Raw genomic sequence first — 21,226 nt, 5'->3', positions numbered from 1 at the left:
TCTGCCTCTGTGGTAGTTTCTTTTCAATCGACGGGCGATTCTGGCTCCTGGATGCTGTGACGTATCGTGACCCCCGCAGGCTTTTCATACAGCTCCACTCGTTCTTGGCTAGAATCGTTCCTAATGCTCCAACGCTGTGGAGATGCCGCTCTGGGCCATCGGTCTAGATCTCCTGGCGTTCCAGCCACTCCACTCACCACATCTGGAAGTGTCAGTACGTATCTGCGGCACAAATTGAGCCACAACAAGATGTTGGTCCAGAATGGTGGTCCAGAATGGTGGCCGAAGCACGAATCAATCCCAACTCCATTTCTGGATCAGTGTGCGTTATGCGCGTTGCGTCCAAATGAGCTCCAACTCGCAACCAACATGACTTGCGGCCACAACGACCGATTGTTCTCCCAACTGCGTTGACTACTTAGGACATCCCCAATCAACAGTTGCAAGACGTTTCCAGAATGAATCCTGCCCCATAGCCGCGCTAGTTGTCGCTTCTGCCCTGCCCCTCTCACAGTGCCCTTCTTATTATTTTCGCCTTCGACGATGTATCAGCCTCAAACAGGGAGGGCTCCGCCTAGACAGTCGCGCCAGATACCTCGCCAGTTTCCTTACCCACTGCGCAATGTGCGCGTGCCCTATAAAAGTGGCTACCAACAAGCTGCTGGTGGCGATGTGAGAGCACAGAGACAAGGTCCGGTCACGTCCGCGGCGCAAGGCAAAAACAGCCCCAACAGCAGTTCCATCAACCCCCAAATGCTGTCAGCGTCCTCCATGTCAGGAAACCCTACCCTCCCGAACCGTTCCATGCTTACCGAACACTTCCAGAACAAGCTCTCGAAAAGTCTCTGAGACGCAAGAAGACGATTCTGAATTGAGGTATCTCCATTTCGCGAGCCATGTTCATGTTCATGTTGAACCCGCTCGCCAATGTCTAAACGCGGCTTAGGACCTACATCTCCGATGGATTCGGCGCCGTCCAACACGCCCTGTTCGACCTCACCGAACAGTATGTCTACTTGCGATGCTGTTGCTGTTGGTGATGTATGGTAACGTTTGACATGTTTTTAGAATCGGCCATTTGTCTGCTAGGATGGAAGATTACCTCAAGATACTCGAGTCAGCCGGAGCATCAGTTGTGCCGGAGGGCTTGGAGACGGATGACCTGGACCTGGGAGACATGGCCAATCTCGTCAACTATTAACCAAGACACAATCGAGCCGAGCTCGGGAGGATGGGGACATCTGCCATACGACCGGCTCCAGGCACCTGTCCATGTCGATTACTACAAACGGAGACGAGGATCGACCTATCATGTGCACATGCCCCTCCGTATGCAAAGACAGGGCATTTTGGACGCTGAGCCTACTGGCGACGGGGCCTCCATGTAACCGCAGACACTCAATGGGGTGCTGATTCTCGGTGACCAAATAGCAAGGATTTCGCAGCATTGACACGATAGCAATGTGATAGATTCAATTGATATGTCTGTATTGCTCGACATGGGCCCACGAGATCTGATGCACCACATGCCCCCACGTGCTCCCAAAGACAGTATACATGTATATAAGCAGGACGTGGTCGACAACAACCAGCAGTCCCTCGACACCTCGTCATCATACCTCTTCTTCTTTTCACGCCATACCTTCCATCATTGCAAAAACAGTCATGCTGGACAGACTGCCACCTGAGCTTCTGTTCATGATATTCGAGGCTTGTGGTGACCGCCAAACGCAGATGCGGCTCTCGTCATGCCTCCGGACGTTTCGGCATGCCCTAGCACCGCTAATCTACCGGCGGAATGTTCATTCAGAGGGCTGCTCCGCTGCTCTGTGGGCAGTCCTCCGGTGTCGCAGACACGACACGGTTCTACGTATAGTCGAAGCATCGGTTCGTGCCGGAATGGACGTCTGGGCCTTACAGTTCAGCGTCACAGTGAAAGACATCTTCCCCCAGCGATACATATCGAGAATACCACGACAGCTGCACCTATCAGCTGCCAGACTTTCACTGTTTGCCACCGCTGTCCTCAGGCGGAAAGACAGGCTTGTCATGTCGCTTCTTGACGCACAAGGCCCTGCAGGGCTGCACAGGAAAAGGTTGCTTGCACCAGAAATCACGACGTATCTGGACAAACTGACGAGAGACCGATCACGCTCCGGGAGTCATCCCACTGCTCTCCACGTGGCCTCGGCCACTGGTCTTGATGAGGTTGTCAAGCGGATGCTCGAGGAGACGCCAGAAGAGGTGGCTTCGCTAGACACATATGGCCGCACGCCACTCTGCTACGCAATACGGTGTCCGCTTACGGCTAATTCAACCATCAAATTACTTCTTAACAACAACGCCGACGCAAACGAAAAAGTCATGTCGAACGGCAGCATGGTCCCACTCTTGACATACTATTGCAAGGAGGGCCTCTTTGCTTTTGCCTCAAGCCTCCTCGAACGTGGGGGTAGGGATGACCTGCAACAGCTCCTTCGACTGACTCTCCTGGCTTCACCAACGTCGCTTCAGGGACGGACGAGCTCGCAGAAGGCGGTCTTGATCGAGAAGCTCGTCGAACATGGAGCCAATCCGAACGGTATGGTGCGAGCACTGGACGCAGAAATAGGCGAAAGGCCCCTTCTCTTGGATGTGGCGTTGACGTCGGCTTCCGCAACAAAACGTCTCCTCGCCATCACAGGCGTAGATGTCAACATTCAGGATTCTTCTGGGTGGACAGCTCTGAGTTGGCTATTGTTGCAGAATCACCAGTGTCACACGACGGCTGCATTGCTCCTGAAGCGCGGGGCGAAGCTACAGCCGCGTTCATTTGACTAGATCATACAAAACACGATGTTCTGGTCGTTTCAGGGGCTCATGATGATGCTGTCACGACACGAAAATGCCTTCAACCTGTTTCGACTCATGTACCATCATTGCGTCTCGCATACGGAGAGGGACGCTGTGATGGTGTCGTTCTTGACATCGGTTGCCCCACAGTCCGCAGCACTGGCACGAATGTCTGTTGTTGTTGTTGTTGTTGTTGTTGTATTTTACGCCATGGCGGCAAGAGCGCAACCGCCCTTGCGGCAGACCTCCCGAAGGGTATGTGGCGTGGAGAGCCGTAGGCCTATAACTACTACTAGATACAGTCCAAATCGTCCTCCAAGTCGTGCCTAGAGGCAACTATGTGTTCGAGCTGTCTCTGGGTGCCGCTGGCTTGCCCGAGACAGTGCTTTGGTCGTCCCTACACCGCGATTCCGCCAGTATTTCCTCTCCTTCGACCCAGAGCCCGCAGGCTGCTGGTTTACACAACGTCCCAGTAGCCGTCCGAAGCATATCGTGATAGGTTATACCGCCACGAGGGAAACCACAAGGGCCGAAACCTCGTGAGGATAGGTTGTAGGGTTTGCTGTTAGGCTCTGTAACAAGCACAGCAGTGTATTACCGTGGCTATACACAGCAACCCTAGTGTCTGTTTGTCTTTTCGAGGGGGTCTTCGATCGTTTGAGGGGAAAAGGTGTTGAGGGAGCGAAGTCGAAAAGTCGATCGGTGGTGTTCAATTTGGGCCCGGAAGTGCCGCTTGCGCCGGGAATGAAGTTCGCCCGGCTCCTTCGGGAGGCTAGATGGAACCTCTGCTTCCTGCCCTACCAGGAAGACTTCATCTAGCCTGCGGAAGGCGATGTCAAGTTGGCGGCGGCTCGTTAGGTTGAATAATCGTCGGCTCGAATCGAGGGGAAAATGTGCGTTGTTAAGGGTTTGATTAGCGTATAGCTAATCTGCCCCAGCGCGCGGCGGCAAACCGCGGGAACTGGGGCCCCTCCTTAGCATGACACTAACAGCCCGTGCCAAGCCGGAGAGATGTTTCGTGGAGGTTGACCCTTTGCGCAAAGCATGATTAGCAATACTCCACTTGGCAGGACGGGGACGCCTTATGAGATCGCCGGGATCGTTGCGTTTCTGGCCGGGCCGGGCACAGGGTTCATCACTGGAGCGGACCTGGTCATCGATGGTGGCGCCTTGTCGACGCACCGATGGCCTGGAACCGTCGCGGAATCGAAGCACGAGGTTCTATCATCAGATGGGCACAAGTGATAGACCAAGGTTCGGATACATAGTCAGGGGCGATGTTTCCCAGGCCTCAGCACGTGTTAGATTGCTTCCTGCAGCTTGCTGTCACCGGTATAATGGATGCGTGGCTGTTTTGGTCGACGTCCTTGGTCTCTACACAGCACATAACTCAACCCCCCCACATCCGAAACACCCCCGCATCCGAAACACCCCATTTCTCCTCCTTCACCACCATCACCACCTTTTTTTAAACTATCATAACAATTACCATATATAACCAAACAACGCCGTTTTTTCAGAATACCTTCTTCAACCCATCATGAAGCAATACTCCGAAGATGAGCTCCAACGGGCCCTTCTAGAGGTAGCAGCTGGGAAGGGTATCCGGGAAACAGCTCGCGCATGGGGTATACCAGTCGCATCACTTCATCACCGATTCCATGGGCGGCAAAGCAAAAATACTGCCTATACCCATATGCAGCGATTATCCCAAGCCCAGGAGGATTATCTGGCTGGATGGGTTCAAATCCAGGATGCCTTAGGCGCTGGCCCTACCCATCAACAACTAAAGGGCCTGGCAGAGCGTATGCTGGGCGATACCCATGATGCCCATCAACCTCTGGGCAAGAGATGGGTATGCCGATTCCTGCGGCGAAACCCATCAATTAGGACCCAGCGATCCAGAGCAATAGATGCCCGGCGATGGAAGGCCCATTCTTCCGAGGTTATCCAGGGTTTTTTCCATCGTCTGACCAATATCCCTGCCATCCAGGGAACCCATCCATCCAACCGATGGAATATGGATGAAACTGGCATTATGGAGGGCAGGGGATCTAATGGGCTAGTGCTGGGCTCTGCAGCATCGCGGCATATCCAGAAAAGGCAGCCAGGATCCCGGGCATGGGTATCCATTATCGAGTGTGTGGCTGCCGATGGGAGGTCCCTATGCCCACTGGTGATATATAAGGGTAAATCAGTCCAAGTCCAATGGTTCCCATCCAACCTATCTGGATATAAAGGATGGCACTTCACATATACGGATAATGGCTGGACGACTGAAAAAACTGCCCTTGAATGGTTGAAGAAGGTGTTCATCCCAGGCACTATGCCTAGTGAACCAGAGGCAGCCAGACTGCTGGTTCTGGATGGGCATTACAGCCATATATCTACAGACTTCATGTGGGAATGCTTCCAGAACAAGATCTATCTACTATATCTACCGCCACACTCCTCTGCTATCCTTCAGCCACTAGATATATCGGTCTTCAGCCCATTGAAGCATGCCTATCGTAGGGAGGTTGGATATCTAGATGATTGGGTTAATGATTCAACCGTTGCTGGGAAGAGGGCATTTCTGGCCTGTTATATAAGGGCCAGAGATGCAGCCATAACAGCCCAGAACGTTACAAGTGGCTGGAAGTCAGCTGGACTATGGCCAATATGCATACAGCGGCCTCTATCTAACCCCATGGTAACTAAGGACCAGCAGACCATCCAGACCAGCCAGCAGACTAACCAGCCTAGCAGCCAACAGTGGGATGAAGCCCTATCTATCGTCCCATGGTCAACACCTCGTCGGTCTGCCGAGCTACGGCATCAACTACGCCAGTTAACCCATATAGGCAAGGATGGGTTAGATACCCATACTATTCGTCACCTATCTAGAAAGGTGCAAAAGGGGTATGATGACCAGGCATCTAGAGTGGCACTTCTAGAGCACCAGGTCTGCCAGCTAGAGGGCAAGTTGGAGGACCTACGGCAACGCAAGAGGAAAAAGGTCCCCCTATCGCCCAACAGCACCTTTGCCACTATATGGGATATCCGGCGGGCGCAAAGTCCGGATATCGGCAATATGGATAGTCCGGATGAATCCAGTGCATCCGAATTACCCAGTGAGGCCGGAAGTTGCATATGGGTGGGTGGTGGTGGTGGTGAAATAAGTGGTGATAGTGGTGGTGATGGTGGTGGTGATAGTGTTTCGGATGTGGGGGTGTCTCGCAAGTTGGGGGGTTGAGTTAAGCACGATTGTCTCTTAGAGTGTCTACTCCGACCCATAGCTGACTCATACGCTCTCACATATCTCAAGGCCAGCCTTCTTGATGCAGGGAAGAAGACGCACATAGAAGAGCAGAATTAAGCCCAGAGGTTGCCCACGAGCGACCCCTGTCATTCAGTCAATCAGAAATGTGACACACTGTTTGACATCATGTGAGAATACTGAGTGAAGCTTTGAGCTCATGATGCTTCTGGGCAGTTTGACCGTGACCCCATGATCATTGCGGCATGTTTGAGGGCCACTCAGTTCTGAGCATACATCGCTTCCCCTACAAACACACGCACCGAGTGTGTGAACCTGCTCCACATGGTGTCACTGTCGAAAGAAGCCACTCCGTATACCTCTGGTTGTGAAGATTGATGATGCTCCAGCTGGCGAATAGAGCCGGAAATGGGTGTTTCCAAGTACAGCGATAAGGTTTGTCTGCTCGCTAGTGCTGTCGCCAAGCGCTATGACTCTGCTCTTGGCGGAAGCGAGCGGACACCGCCACAACCGGAGGAATGGGGAGCGAAAAAGGCGACTCTCTCGCTTCATTGCTGCCCGCCATGTGCACAATCGCTGTCAAAATGGATTTTCGGGGCCCGACCTAGAGTGACGAAGGCTAGGAGTCGGAAGAGGATCCAGCGGACAGGATACACGGCGACGTCAGGTGCTTGCTGTATGGCCGGGGATAGTGACTCCTAACAAAAAAAACCGGCTCTCAAGATGGAATTGCAGCGGCGTTGAAAGGCGATTTGTGGGTCACGGGTTCCAAGGTAACAATTGGGATCTGGAGATGGATTCTGCAGACGGGGACGTAGCAGAGCAGTTAAAGTCGTTGTCGGCTGGTTGAGAACACCTTCTGTGAAAGGTCAGAACCTGCTCCTGCAGGAGCTGGATATGGGTTGTGCCGATAGAACACGTGGTGGAGCAAGAAAGCTCCTTGTTACATGGCTGGGAAGACTGCCGACCAGAAGCCAGAACCGACATCCGCTTCTTCGTTCCAGGGGCGCCAAGACTGGCCTTCAGGTCATGGCTTTCCAATACATCATTTGGAGCCGGAAATGAGGCTTGCGAGGACCATACATGGTACAGCAAGCACCTTCTTGGATGGCCCATCTCGGGATCTTGTGATCTTGAGAGCCCAAACAGGCTCCTAGCATGTTGTCAAATATAGCGACTGGAAGCCAGATATGGATCTCGCAGTCACCGTGAGTAGTAGAGAAAGAAAGCTCCTTGTTGCGTGGCTGAAAAGACCAGCCGGAACCAGTTCCTGGCCAGAGTCAGATATGGAGCGTGTAGACAGGGGTGGTAGTGGGATAAAGAGGACCCTTGTTGCGTGGCTGGGGACGTGGCTGTGGACATCCTCCACCAAAGGCCAGAACTGGCACCTGCCTCATCGTTGCGGCGACGTTGGAACTGGATCTCTAGGTCTGGGCATCCATATCTACTCACCAGGGCAAGAGCCTAGTCGCGTGGCTGGGCAGGTTGTCTCCCAAAGCTCCCAAAGCCGGAACCAAAAAGTGACAAATGGCCTTCCAAAAGAACCAGATTTGGATCTTGTGAACAGGGGACATGACTCAGCAGGCAAGATCCTTGTCGTGTGGCTGGGGATACTCTCGCTCCAAACTCAGCCGGTTGAAGGGAACTGGAAATGGATTTACGGACATTATGAATAGCGCCTAACAAGAGCCAAATCCAACTTTTCCGATATGAGAAATGGAGTGGTCGGTAAGGTCATTGGTGTGTGGCTGGGAGGACAGGCCAGAACTGGCTTTTGGTAAGAGCCAGATGCGGATGCTCAAGACAGGGGATCAGGTAAGTAAGCGAGATGCTGGCTGGGAGGGCCCTGCCCAGTCGCCAGAAGCGGCCACGAGCAACGTGGTTGCAGTGGCATTCAATGCCAACTTCTGGATCTCGACTCTCCAGCACAGTGGATGAAGCCAGAAATGGATGTTAAGAAGAAGGCACATATCGGGATGAGCAGGATCCTTCTTCTAGGCTTGAGAATCCCTACGCCGAGAGTCAAAACCGGCTCATGGAAGGAGCCTGGTACAGGTTTTGCGGACGGGTGATGTGCTGGTGCCTGCAAGCTTCCTGCGTGTAATTGCTCTGGCGTCAAAAGTTGATTTCAGGGCTCCCAGCCTTGGAAACTGCAGGATGAATCGGTAATGGATCCTGCAGACAGGGTACGTGGTGGAAAGAAAAAGTAGCTCTAAACAAGAGCAAGAGCTGGATTTTGCTGACAGGGGAAATGGGGTAGCAGGCAAGGTCCATGGCGTGTGGCAGGAGAGACGGAGTCCAGCCAGGCTTAGCTCCTGGCAAGAGCCAAAGACGATCTTGCAGGCGGGACAGGGAAAAGCGGGGAGCAAGCAAGACCCTTGTCGCGTGGCTGGGAAGGCCTTACCCCAACAGCCAGAATCGGCTGGAAGCGCGTCGTTCCAACGGCGACGAATGCCAGCTTCTGGACCTCGACTTTCCAATACATTGAATAGAGCCAGATACAGACTTTCCGGAAAGGGCTTATGTCGGGACAAGCAAGATCTTTACTGCAGGCTTGAGAATGGCGCCATGAAGAGCCAGAACCGGCTCCTGGCATTTGGCTGCAGCTGTGACGGAACGGCAGTGCCTGATTATGAGTCAGCAGGCCACAATGCTCACCGTTCGGTTTTCTAACCGAACCCCAACTCACTACATAGCTGACCCGGGACAGCAGCAGCGCCAAAATTGTGACATCAGCCTGAAAAGCCGTAGAATGGGCGGGACATGGATCCCGCGGACAGGTACACGGGCCTCGTTGCGTGGCTGAGAATATTCACCATCTAGTCAGAATCGGCTCTTTGAAGTAACGAACCCCCAATGGTATGAAGGTGTCGGGATAGGATATCACTGGATATCAGCCACCTAGCGCGGCTCGGCCGATCGGGCCAATTCGGGCCCGGGGTACCTACGGCCGACAGGGAGAGCTCACAAGTACCAGCCTCAGCTCGGCTGCCAGCCCCTAGATAGCTTCCTCCCTTCCACACGCAGAAAAGGGTAATAACAACAACAGTATTATCCCCTTCGTCACCCAAGTTGCCGTATGCGGTATATCGAGTCCGCTGCGATTCCAACAGAAGGCAATCAGGGTGGGATGCCGACCTCGCGGACAGTGCATGCACACAGCCAAGCAAGGCCCTTGTTGCTTGGCTGGAAAGGCTCCCCCAAAAGCCGAAACTGGCTCCTAGAAAGAGCTAGTTATGGGTCCGACGGACAGGCGATGTGCTGGTGCAGGCCAATTTCTTGTTGCTGGCTGGGATGTCCACTTCTAAAAGCCATAAAAGGCTTTCAGCAGCGCATAGTTGCACCAGTGCCAAAGGTCGATTTTCGGTCTCCGCTATGAGAATCGCATGATGAGCCGGTATGTGGCGGAACAATCAGGATCCTTGTTGTAAGTTCAGGATACCCACCTTTGGAGCCAGAAGCGGCTCGTAGCACGGGATTGCGGCGCAAGACGTCGGTCGACTTCCGAGCTCGACTGCGGGAACCGAAAAGTGAAAAACAGACGCGGATTTGGAGGACAGGATGTTGCGAAGAAAGCAAGATCCTTGTTGCATGGCCGAGAACACTCGATCTTTACTCTACTGCTCAGCTTGTCTGCGGGGCATTCACCAATACTTGCCATAGGTAGACTAAGATGAGCGTCCAAAACCGATCTCGGGCGGGGCCGTAAAGTGACAGGCACTTGCGCCCAAACCCGATGTCAGTTCTGAGCCGAGCCAAAACAAACGACCCGAATACACATGCACCATGGAAGCCAACATCGGCATATCTAGTCTACAGATACGCCTTGGACCTCCTGCGAATGCAGCACGCAGTGCACCGAACGCATGCATGGAATGCCTCAATGTCAGGAGGAGCACGTATCGTCTGATCAGCAAAAACGCAACTACCATCGCAGACGACAGCGTCAACCGCGGGTCTGGAGTGGATGTTTGATCCGTTTTCGACGTACTGGATGTAGAGAAGAGACTGAGTTCATACATTATGTGCAGCACGCATGAAACCAGCGAGCCCGACTCGACAAACGTCTTCGGTTCCCCCAGCGCCGTGTTTTCTCGTTACATGGACCAAGATATCTCGCTCAATAGCCACAAGACTCATTCCCCATGAAGCCGATCCCCCTAGATGTCGTGTGGCACATCTTCAACCATAGCGAACCCCACGTCCAGTCCCGATTCGCACAATGCTCGCGCGCCTGGCATTCGTTCTTCAATCCCAAGCTGTACCGGCACGATGTCAAGAACGGTCAGTGTTCTGCCGTCTTCAAGACCATTGCCCATTGCACAGAGATGCGCGTGGCCCTCGCCACACTTGAGCATACCCACCGAGCCGGCGCTGACTACAACAAACCGACGACCATGTACATGATTGAAGCCCAACAGCCCAGCCCTTTTCTCGTCACGGCCCTGTACCTGGCCGCTTCGAAAGGCTATCCTGAGATCGTGACGTTTCTCCTCGATCACGGCGCGGATATCGATGGCGTCCCGGACTGCCGGCTGCGCACTCCCGTCTTCTTATCTCTTCTCAGCCGCGATGCAGAAACGTCCATGGTCCTCCTTCGGGGTGGCGCACACCTTGAGTCTCCCGAGTTTGGAATCAATGCGCTGCACCAAGCAGCTGCTGCGGGACTGACTGAGGTCATCACCTATCTGATCGAGGAGAAAGGACTGGGAGTGGACCAGGTCGACAGCAACGGGGACACGCCGCTGATCCACTCTCTGTTGTCACCGTCGCCGGAGACGGTCATAGCTCACCTGGCACGATTCGGGGTGGACGTAAACCAGACGACGACGATCGACACGTGGCGCATGACGCCCCTGAGTATGGCGTGCGAAGACGGCATGTTCTCTGCAGCTCTGTCACTTGTAGAAGCCGGAGCGGACGCCACGGGCGAGTCGGACGGCTTGGTGGAGGGGGCCGACCCCGCGCTCCGCATCTACGACCAGAAGCCGCTCGAGCTGGCACTGCTGGCTCGGTCCAAGCAAACAAACGGGAGGACGGCGGCAGTGAAGCAACGGCTCATCAAGCGTCTCATCAAGTCAGGCGCCGACCCGAACGCAATGGTCTGCATTTCTGCGCGCTGTAACTGGACGGGGCCTCTCTTGCTGAAGCTCATCCGCGCGAGGCGTCGTTGGGAGGCTGAGATGTTGCTCTCTTCGGGCCTCTTGGACGTTGATCAACGCGACTCGCAAGGTGCGACGAGCCTTACTTGGACCCTCTCCACGTGCCATGGAGACCCCGTTATGGCGTCGATTTTGTTGCGGCGTGGTGCCAAGATGGACGAGGAAGTGTTGTGCACCGTCATCAACAAGCTGGTGCGGCTGGCGGATGCGCGAGATCATTGGGGTGTGATCAGCCTCCTGACGCGGGATCCCAAGCTGTTGAGGATATTCCATGTGTTGTATTCGCACTGCTTTTGGGCTGCATCGAGAAGCGGCGATGCGGTGGCAACGCGATTTCTGCAGGATTCGCCGAGGTCAGTCGTGCGGATGGTTACGGAGATGCTGAAGCATGGGATCAGTCTGACTAAAACGGGGGTCCTCGGCGTGTTGCGATTCAACAAGAATAGGGGGAGAATTTCAGGGCCGGTTATCGCGAGGATGTTTCCATGATGTGACCTTGAGGCAGAGAGTGGATCATACAGAAATTGGTGCGCTGCATTGGAAAGGAGCATTGCAAGCGAAGTGTTTGTAGCAGCTATAAACTGCAATGCTCTGCACTTTTCACCGAGTCGTAGGATCATGTCTTCTTCGTCAATATCTTGGGTACGACGCAGTATCCCCGGTTGATTCCAAAGACATGGCATTTCCCCTCGCTCCAAGTTCTCCCACCTTGGACGACTCGAGAACACAGCTCTTTAACTGTTCATTTCTCGACGAAGACGAGCTCTATGAGCTAGAAAGAGCGGTTCAAATCAAGCCAGAATGTCCAAGGAAAAGGGCACGTGTCGACAGCTGTAAGCAATTCTGCTACTCTTCGTTGCCAGCATTTACTAACGTAACAAAGCCAGCACCAACCTAACCGCGTCTGATGATGGATCTACGGCGCCAAACACACCCAGAATGCACAGCGACTTTGGGCCAGAAACGAATGCGGAAATTAGGGCAACCGCGCCGGTTGGCATTGTAGCCGCCCTCGTCCAGGAGGTTGTGCAGGAGGTTGTGAAGAACAGGTGGCGTGTCATCGTTTCTATGGAATTCGACGGTAGTGACGAGATGGTGTTAAGTACACGCATCTCGCCCCAGCATGAATCTGTCGTTCAGGAGGTCATGGATCTTGTCAAGAAGTCCTGCCGAATTACTGAGAGGGCATGAAAAAAGGCGGTGCGTGAGAAAACCCAACTGCTTCTGCAAGTTGTTTATTCGTACGAGGGGGGGGGGGGGGGGGGGGGGGTATTGTACAGCCGAACATAGTCAGAACTTCTGTACATATAAACATCACCAGGCTTATGTTTCTAGCGTACGCGTATTGTCAAGTATTGCGATCATGCTTTTTGACTTGTGTGGCCACAGTGCAGCATTTGTGAGATCCCGATGCAGCAGCGACTGCTCGATACTGATTTGGAGTTAAGATCCAGAACAAACGGTCTATTGACAAAAGAGCAGATCTATGCGGCAACTAAAAAGAAGTCAAGATGGAAAAATGGCTGTACTACATAAGTGTAGACGGATCTGCTTGCGCGCTTTAAATTCGGGTTGTCTGCCGAGAGTCGACGCCCCTTCTTTCCCGTCATCAGTCTACTTTCTCATCATCAGTCTTCTCTCCAAAGCTTTTCTCATACTCACGAGGAGACCTTAGCTGTACTGTTGAGAAGCCGTATTCTCACAAGTCAACATGAGAGTGCAAAAAGGCACGGCGGTCGATGCGGCATGGTCATCACGTCTCGACGTAACTGAAGTCATCTGCACCTTTGCGAGTGGCAGTCGAGTATTCTACGGCGTAGTCGCAGAGGTTCCTGATCCCCTCGTGTGGGATTGGCCAGATGATCGTCAACTTCTAAGGGTTTATGACGTCGGAAACTCCGCCAAAGTATGGCAAGAATGTGTCGCTGGAAGGCGTGGCCCGCCGATGGGTGCGGGATATTCAGGTTTATCTAGACCAACAACAGGTCGTTTCAGAACCATAAGAGTTCAACTTAACAGGACATCTTTTTCGCACATAGCTGTAGTAAAATCTTGTATCATTATCTCCTGTTCTGTACTATATAGTCACGCCAGCCAGCACCAACTGATTGGGTCGTTACAGACGCCCAGTAACTTTCGAGATTGCCGGCCATTCTCGTATCTTGGTGTAAAAATCATGATAGCGAGGGACCGTGTGTTTTACATCAACTACCTTGCCAAACCTCTTAACTGGGAAGAACCAGTACGGTCGTAAAAACAATCTTTGCAGGTTTGGACATCGCTGAAAAAGCTCTAAGGCGTTAACGCATGGTTTCTCATTGAGTATGTGATTGTCGGTCTGCCATAAAATATCGTCAATGTCTCCCTGTTGTAAAGGACCCGGCGGGCGAGGCACTTTTTGTTCGTGGGTGAGGGCAAGTCTCTCAAGCTTAGGAAGCTGCTGGATGGTAGAAACAAGATCCTATGCATGATCAGTATCAGAAAATGTCGTTTGGAGACATCAGAAGGAAGATTAATTACCGATACCCTTACCCCATCTAGTAAACCTCTTAGTAGGAGGTAACGAATATTAGGAAGACGGTCTACCACCTCTTGCACATCTCTCAACGACCAACCATTTTTAGAGACTTCCAACGTATCTAGCTTGGAGTGCGAGGCAAGTTTATGAAAGATGGTTGTGGATTCCAGCGGAATGCAAACGTTGATACTGAGTTTGCGTGCGTTGGGAAACACTGTCGAAATAGAATCGGGGGTTGTTCTACCGTAATACAAAATCGTCTTTACTGAAAGCAAGGGTCTTTTGCAGAGAACAGTGTAAAACGGATCGATTAGAAACTCTCCACCGTTCAAGACATGAAGCGAGAGTTCTTTGAGATTGCCCATACCGCAAAGGACTTCGGCAAAGAGGGCTGGTGCCGCTACGTCAGAGGGACCATCGATAGCCTCCGGAGACCTTCGGATACGGATAGCAAGGAGTCTAGAGTCTGTCTTAGTACCAACTTGAGGGGCCCCATTGGTAAGGATAGAGACTGTCAACGTTACCTGACTACTGATAGAATTTGTTTCTTCCCACTGATGGACTGTAAGAAATCATAAAACTGGCCTCTCTGCATGCAGATGCTGATCGATTTGAATATGTACGGGATACATATGAATCGAAGACGTGTACTTGAGGCGGAAAGATTCAATAGGCTACCGCGATCACACTGCTGCCAGATCGCAATGATGTCGAGTATCAGCTCCAGCGGCAGATCTAGAATGGGAAATGGCTTCGGCGTAGTTGTTGTTGTTGTTGTTGTTGTTGTATTTAACGCCATGGCGGCAAGGGTGGAACCCTTGTCGCAGACCTCCCGAAGGGTATGTGGCGTGGAGAGCCGTGGGCTAGGACTATGTACTTCATACATCGCCCTTCCTTTCGTCCTCCAAATCCTGCCTGATGGCTACTATGCGTTCTATCTGTCCCTGGTTCCCGCTGGTTCCCCAGTTTCATTGCTTCCCGTCTATTTCCCTTTAGGGGTTGAGTTGGCTGTCTAGATCCCGTGCCGGAGCCCGGCCCCTAGTAGCGTGGGCAGATCTTCCGGAAGAAGTGGGTCACGCGCAGGAAGGCCTCAAAGCCTTTTGGGTCAGTCATTAGTCCCTTGAAGTATCGTTCGAGGGATCCCACAGGTCCGATGGGGTCGAGCGGACCAGATGGGTAGAGGGTGGGCCACTGCTGCCTCCTCGCCAAGGTCGCTGGGCAGTAGACCAGATGATCTACGTCTTTTGCCTCCCCGCAGGAGCAGGTTAGCAAAGCTTCGGTGTGGTTAAAGCGTCGGTGATAGTGTTCAAAGTCCCCGTGGCCCGACCGGGCCGCTAAGAGGTGATGAAGGGTGCTCCGTGGTAGGGCGAGTTCGGGAGGGCAGGAGAAGTGTAGCCTCAGTCCAAGCTGGGTGTACCGTTCGGTCGCCTCTTTACCCCACCACTGTCTGTACTGGTTTCGCAATCGCTCTCTACCAAGCCGTTTGATCCCGGAGAGCGTAGCTAGTTGGCCTAGAGGGACCGGCAGCGCCGTGCCCTCCTTGGCTAGCCGGTCCGCCTCTTCGTTGCCCTTAATCCCCTGGTGCCCTGGCGCCCAGTGGGTGTGGATGTTGTATATCCTAGCAGCAGCTTAGATCTCGAGAACCGCTGCTTGCGAGGTGTCTGGGGCCTCGCCCCGTATTCCTCGGATGACACTGGTGTTGTCGATGCAGATGTGTATGGGTTGGCCTTGGGAGGTTAAGAGGGCCCGCCGGAGTCCTATCCTCGCCCCTTCAGCCTCAGCGTCGAACACCTCTGCTAGACCGAGTCGGCCGCAGCCCTGGGCCACGCGCCTGTTGCTGCGGTAGATAACAAACCCATATCCTGTGGCTCCGTTCGTCGCTTTGGAGCCATCTGAAAAGACAACCATATGGCTGTCTGGTACGGTCTTTAGCCAGGCCTGGAAAGCTTTGGCTGCCTCTTTCTTAGTCTGCAGGACTATCAGGTCTTGTGAGCCTGGGAGGTACTGCGGTTGGATGAGTGCTGGTCTCGGGCATTTTGGTGCAAGGTCTGCAGTCCGTTGGAGCTTCGTCTGCTGCCGCCCTCGTTGGGAGAGCCTCGGGACAAGAGGGTGTTGTGGATCAACCTTCTTTAGACGTGCTGCGAAGCGGAGGCGGACTCCTTCCAGAGCCACCTTGCTTGGTGGTAGTCCAGCATCCCTAAGGAGGCTGCGTGTTGGAGTTGTTTTCCAGGCCGGCAGGATAGCCCTTGCTGCCGTCGTGATGACCCTTTCGAGCTTGATTGCAAGACTCTTCTGGCCTGTGCTGACTGCGCCTGTCTGGCGGGAAAGATTGCGGCCGGTATCGGCGGCTCTGCCAGGGGCTGGCTTGGTCATGCCTCCATACCAGGTCTCGGCCCCGTACAGGGCGATTGGCAGGACGCAGGAGATCACAGCCTTGCGTACAGCAGCGGCCGGGAGCCCGCCTTTTGTGTTTGTCAGGTGTCTAAGATGTTGGGCCGCCTTCGTCGCCGCAGCCAGCTTTGTTTCAACATGGTGTCGGAAAGAAAGCCTCTTGTCGAAACAGACCCCTAGCCAACGGATGGGCTTCGTTGATGCTACGATTCTAAGGTGTCTCGCCTTGATCTCTGGCAGATCTCTTTGCTGATTATGTTTCCTTGTGAAGTGGATAGCCTCGGACTTCTTTGGGTCAAAAGCGACCTTGTTCTCCGTTCCCCAGTCGAGAATGCGTGTGATCTCCTGGCCGAGGGTCGCAGCATTACTCTCAAGGGAGGGGCCCATAGCCAGAAGGCCGATGTCGTCTGCGTACCCGAACCGAAGCTTCGGGTCTTCTGCTAAGATGTCTGCGATGTAAAGCAGGAAAAGAATAGGAGACAGCGGGGAGCCCTGGGGCAGCCCGCAAGCCAGCGGGAAGTCCTCTGTTGTTGCGTCCTCCAGCCTGACTCTGGCACTTCTGTTCGAAGCAAAGTGGAATATCAGTCTGATCAGGCTGTGAGGCCAGCCTTGTTGTCGTAGCCGGACAATCAGCCGGTTCCGAAGAACAGAGTCAAAAGCCCCTTGGACGTCCATCGTTACCAATGTAGCTGTGAGCCCTTTGTCAAGGGCCATTTCGATGTCGTGGGCGAGGCAGGTGGTTAGGTCAACCGCTGATCTGCCAAATAGAGCCCCTATTTGCTGTGAGCTGGTCACCCCTTCTAGGATGGTAAGGTAGGACATTCTTCTGGCTATCAGCCTCTCGAGACCTTTCCCAAAACAAGATAGTAGGGCTATTGGCCGCCAGGATCCGGCTTTAGAAAAGTCTGTTTTCCCTGCCTTCTGGATCATAGCGACCTCCGCTCTGCGGAAAGGCTGGGGGAAGTAGCCCGTCTGTATGCAAGCTTGGAACAGTTGTCTGACAGGATCAGATATAAGGTCCCAGCAAGCCCGCAGCAGCCGTGTTGTGATCCCGTCGATGCCAGGGGTCGTGGTCTTTGTCAGGGTAGCCTCCCTCAGCTCTTCTCTACTGATGACATCATGCCAGGGCATCCGTCGTCGAGAGACCGTAGGGACGTCGAACGGGTCTCCCGGAAGGTCATCCTGGGCACTGAACCTCTCTAGGAGGGCTCTTCGGAGTGCTTGGGCCTTACCCTGAGTGTCGTTGATCGTCTGACCCTCCACTACCAGAGGGGGGGCTTTTACCCCTAGGCTAGCCTTTCGCCAGCCCATAATCTTGTAGAGGTCTTGGTCCGAGGTAACTCCTTCGATCTTAGCAGCCCAGTAGGCCCGCTTAGCTTTCCTGACTGTACTCAAGAAGGCCTTCTGCTCTTCGAGGATAGCAAGGCGTGGGGTAAGAAGGCGTAGGGTCTGCTCTAGCTCTTGGGCTTGTCGGCGGCAGGCCTCGCGGTACGTTCGGTGGGCTACTGCGCACTCCTCTGTCCACCAAGGGGCCCCCTTCCCATGCTTTCCTCGTTTCTTCCCTACAGCCTGGACAGCCGTGGAGAGAAGGTCGGCTATTCTTCCAGCTTGGGTGTCCAACTCGGCAGGGGTAGGTGCGTTCTGGAGGGTAGGTAAGACTAAGACTCCTGCTCTGATCAGGTCTCTAAACCGGGGTAGGGCCGAGTTTGCGACTGATAGTGACTGTGGTTGGTCTGTCTGTTGTTGTCGGTGCTTTTGAAGCGGGATCGTTGCGATAATTGCTTGATGATCGGCCCCTGGGTGCAGGTGTGGGCTGACCACTGCGTGTGCGAGGGGAATGTTTGAGAAGGTAAGATCGAGTACATGGCCTTGGGCATGGGTCGCAGTCCCTGTCTCGCCGATGAGTGCCAGGCCGTGGCTATCTGCCCAGTCTGCAATGTCGCCCCCCCTATTCCTGTTCCTCGATCCGGGCTCCCAGGAGTAGTGATGAGCGTTGAGGTCCCCTGCTACAAGGACTCTTTCTGGCGGCCTGTATTCTAGTAGGGTTGTGGTTGTGTGAGATTGTGGGTCTCCTGGTTGTCTGTATATGTTAACCACAGTAGTTGCGTTGTCAACTGTGATCCATAGGATGTCCCTTGTCTGGACGGGCCTCTGCTGCTGGGCCTTCCACTTCATCCCTTTCCGTATGTAGGTCATGACCCTAGGCCTGGTTTCCCTGTCCTTCCAAAAGTCCACTGGGACGTAGGAATCAAAACCTGGATGTGTGTTGATTTGCATTTTGTCAACATAGCCTATCCAGGGTTCCTGGACCAGTACAATGTCGATCAGCTCAGCCCAGCAGAGCTCCAGGAAAGCTGTATGTGCTGGCGACTGCTTCCCTACGTTGCACTGAGCTATACGTAGCACCTGTGGAGAGGCCTGCTTCGGCCTACGTCTCCGAGTCGAGTTCCAGGTGGGTGTAGGCATTAGCAACGTTGTAATCCGGTTTCTGGGCTACCCTCTGACTCCTGCTCAAGAGAGGTAGGATAGCGCGGTTAGTCTGGTTAGTCTGGGGAGGACCCTCGGCATCCTCGGGCTCATCCTCACTCATGCTGCTACTATCGGTGTCCCTGTCCCCGAGGCACACAATTGAGCTCTCGGAAGGTGTCCTTTTGCGTGGCCGCTTGGAGCCGGGCGGTTGATCCTGGTCGGTGGGAGGGAGATCCCCAGGCTGTTGGGTGCTGTTCCGAGAGGCGCTTAGGCCGGCCTCATAGAGGGCGTCATAGGCCTTCTGTCCAACCTTGCGGATCCGAGCCCGCTCCTTCCGGTCTGGGAGGGCAGGGATGCCGTTCATCGTCATAGGCCTAGCTGGGCAATTCTTGTGGCTAGCCTGGAACGGGCCGCAACAGTTCGCACACTTCGGTTTAGCTGTACAGGGCCCAGTCTCGTGCGAGTCTGAAGGTCTGCTGCAGTTGTTGCAGAGCGGCTGTCGGTTGCAGTAGCTGTTTGAGTGGTAGCCCTGGCAGCCGGGGTCGTGTCTGATGAGCGTCTTCCTCTTCTGAATGAGTTGGGACCTGCTGCTTTGGTTGAACAGTCTGAAGGGCTGTACCTCTGTGAGGAATGAGATGACCCAAGAGACTTCGTTCGTAATGGGGTTCGGCCCAAGGCGGGATTGCCGGGCCCGGGTGGGCTTCAGTCTTGTCTGGGCAAAGACCTCGTCTTCGATCAAGGTGGCTGGGTCCAGGGCGTCCCCATCAACGCTCCACAGTTTGGCTGGGCAGCGCGGGACGACGTAGGTAAACCACTTTATAGGAGTCTCTATCTTGTAAGCCCCTAAGCAGCCCGCTAGTTTTTGCTTGTCTGCCAGGAGGCCTTGTTGGATCTGCTTGTTTGATGGCCTTAGTGAGTATCCGGTCGCAATGTGGTAGATGTGAGGGATATCTGCCAGTTGGAGGCCAAAGGTCCGGCAAACTGTCTGGCGGAGGGCAAAAGGGGCGTTCTTTCGGGCAGCCGACAGGCCCTCCTCCGAGATGCGGGCGAAGACCCGGAGGTCCTCTTTCGGCTGGGGTTGGGGCTGGGGTGGGGCCTGGGATTTTGTCTGGGGTCTGGCCTGCGGGCGGGTCGGAGCCCGGTGGGGGTCTGGAGCTGTACCTGGTGCCGAGGCCGTGACGGCGGCCCAGCTCCGGGTCAGTGTCGGAGCATGTTCCTTGTTAATGAGCTTCTTTAGGGCTTGGATCACATAGGCTGTAGCCTCTTTCGCGATCTGCTTCCTGGGGCCCTCAAAGCTGGAGACGACATTATCCACAGACTGCGCGATAGTCAAGAAGACATCCTTGCGGGCCTCATAGTGCCTGGCCTCCTCGTCCAGGGCGAACAAGACAGAGCCAGTGGCGGTCCTACCAGTAGCTGGAGTTGAGATCGGAGGCCCCTTTGCCGTTGGGGGAGCTGGGTTGAAGGTGTTAGGCTGGCTTCCCGCGAGGCTGGGCCGGAGTGGCTGAGTCTCGGTATTGCGGCGGCGTTTAGCCCTTGATGGAGAGGTTGGCTCTGGAGGTGGCCCAGAGCCCCGAGCGGGGCCGGCCGGTGAGGCCGGCAGCGGTCCGATGCCCGCCGGAGGCTGTGAGGCCATCGCGGAAGGGCTCCGGAGCAGAGAGGTGAAGAGTTTTCGGCTGTTAAGGATTCTAGTGGTTCATCACCTGATTCACTAACAGCGGATGCCAAGAAAAATTAGGCGAGAGGGAAGTTGTCTTCCAGACCATGGGCGAGAAGAAACTCATCAAGATCGTCCAATTCTTGCTAGAGAGCCGCGCTTTCGAATCGGACCTACGAGCAAAAGTCCTGCTTCCCGACCTGTTCCTCACTTCCCCGCAACGTGATGCCGAGCGAGAAGCATCAGAAGCTGACGCGGCGAGGTCGGTTGCGAATGTCTTGGACGAAATCACCCAATCTGAAGATGAAGAGCAATGCCCCACGGCAGTGGTTGACGCTTCACAGGGTGATGAATGCTTGGTGGAGAGTATCACCTTTCAGGAAGGTCCGCGACACACATCACGACACGCCACCAACCGGAATGTATGCTAATTTGTTTCAGGCTCCACGATAGCGCCATGCCCGCCGCATCCCAAGGTCCCGTCGCTTTACCCATCATACCTCCCATACAGCACGCAACACGCAATCCTGACAACCACTCAAAAGGTTTTGGAAGAATGTTGTTTTGACTTTGCAACTCGATGGCTTCCAGATGTCCTCCGACAACAAGGCTGGGAATGCGCTCTAGCGGTTGAGCTGACGAAATGGGAGAAGATTCTTGAGAAAAATGTATCACAGTTCCCCTCAAACGCGATCATCTTCTCTGGGTCATCTTTCAAGGAATTACTGGCTCCAACTCATCAAATAAGACACACAGCTGTTCACAGACTCCCCACTACGGCCCGTGGGGTTAGCCAAATGCTACGAGCGGCACTAAGACTGACAGAGGCCCTTCAAGACCTCACCCGCGCTGCTCAGCTGGAAGAGTTGATGTCAGATATCGACGAAAAAATCAAATCGATGGAGTTGAATAAGAATGTCTTGGAGGATCGTACTCTT

The 21,226-nt window shown here is 54.1% G+C and overlaps 3 protein-coding genes across 3 annotated transcripts; all 3 read left to right on the top strand.

Moving 5' to 3' along the window:
- The first annotated feature begins 368 nt into the window (after nucleotides 1-368).
- Nucleotides 369-1,430, top strand: CDEST_02083 (uncharacterized protein). The gene is made up of 4 exons (XM_062918242.1): nucleotides 369-773; nucleotides 826-876; nucleotides 947-1,006; nucleotides 1,069-1,430. Exons 1-4 carry the CDS (start codon nucleotides 544-546, stop codon nucleotides 1,199-1,201), a joined length of 474 nt encoding a protein of 157 aa, XP_062774293.1. The 5' UTR covers nucleotides 369-543; the 3' UTR covers nucleotides 1,202-1,430.
- Nucleotides 1,431-10,236: 8,806 nt separating this feature from the next.
- On the top strand, nucleotides 10,237-11,742 carry CDEST_02082 (Putative ankyrin repeat-containing domain superfamily; the record flags this gene model as incomplete). The annotated part of the gene is made up of 1 exon (XM_062918241.1): nucleotides 10,237-11,742. The coding sequence occupies one exon, from the start codon at nucleotides 10,237-10,239 to the stop codon at nucleotides 11,740-11,742; it is 1,506 nt and encodes a 501-aa protein (XP_062774292.1).
- Nucleotides 11,743-11,839: 97 nt separating this feature from the next.
- Nucleotides 11,840-12,444, top strand: CDEST_02081 (uncharacterized protein; the record flags this gene model as incomplete). Its single annotated transcript, XM_062918240.1, has 2 exons — nucleotides 11,840-12,086; nucleotides 12,137-12,444. 2 exons carry the CDS (start codon nucleotides 11,840-11,842, stop codon nucleotides 12,442-12,444), a joined length of 555 nt encoding a protein of 184 aa, XP_062774291.1.
- Nucleotides 12,445-21,226: the final 8,782 nt, after the last annotated feature.

This window comes from Colletotrichum destructivum, chromosome 1 (assembly GCF_034447905.1).
Source record: "Colletotrichum destructivum chromosome 1, complete sequence".
NCBI lineage: Eukaryota > Fungi > Ascomycota > Sordariomycetes > Glomerellales > Glomerellaceae > Colletotrichum > Colletotrichum destructivum.
Note: the sequence above shows the minus strand (reverse complement) of the source record. Positions and strands in the feature narration are given on the sequence as shown.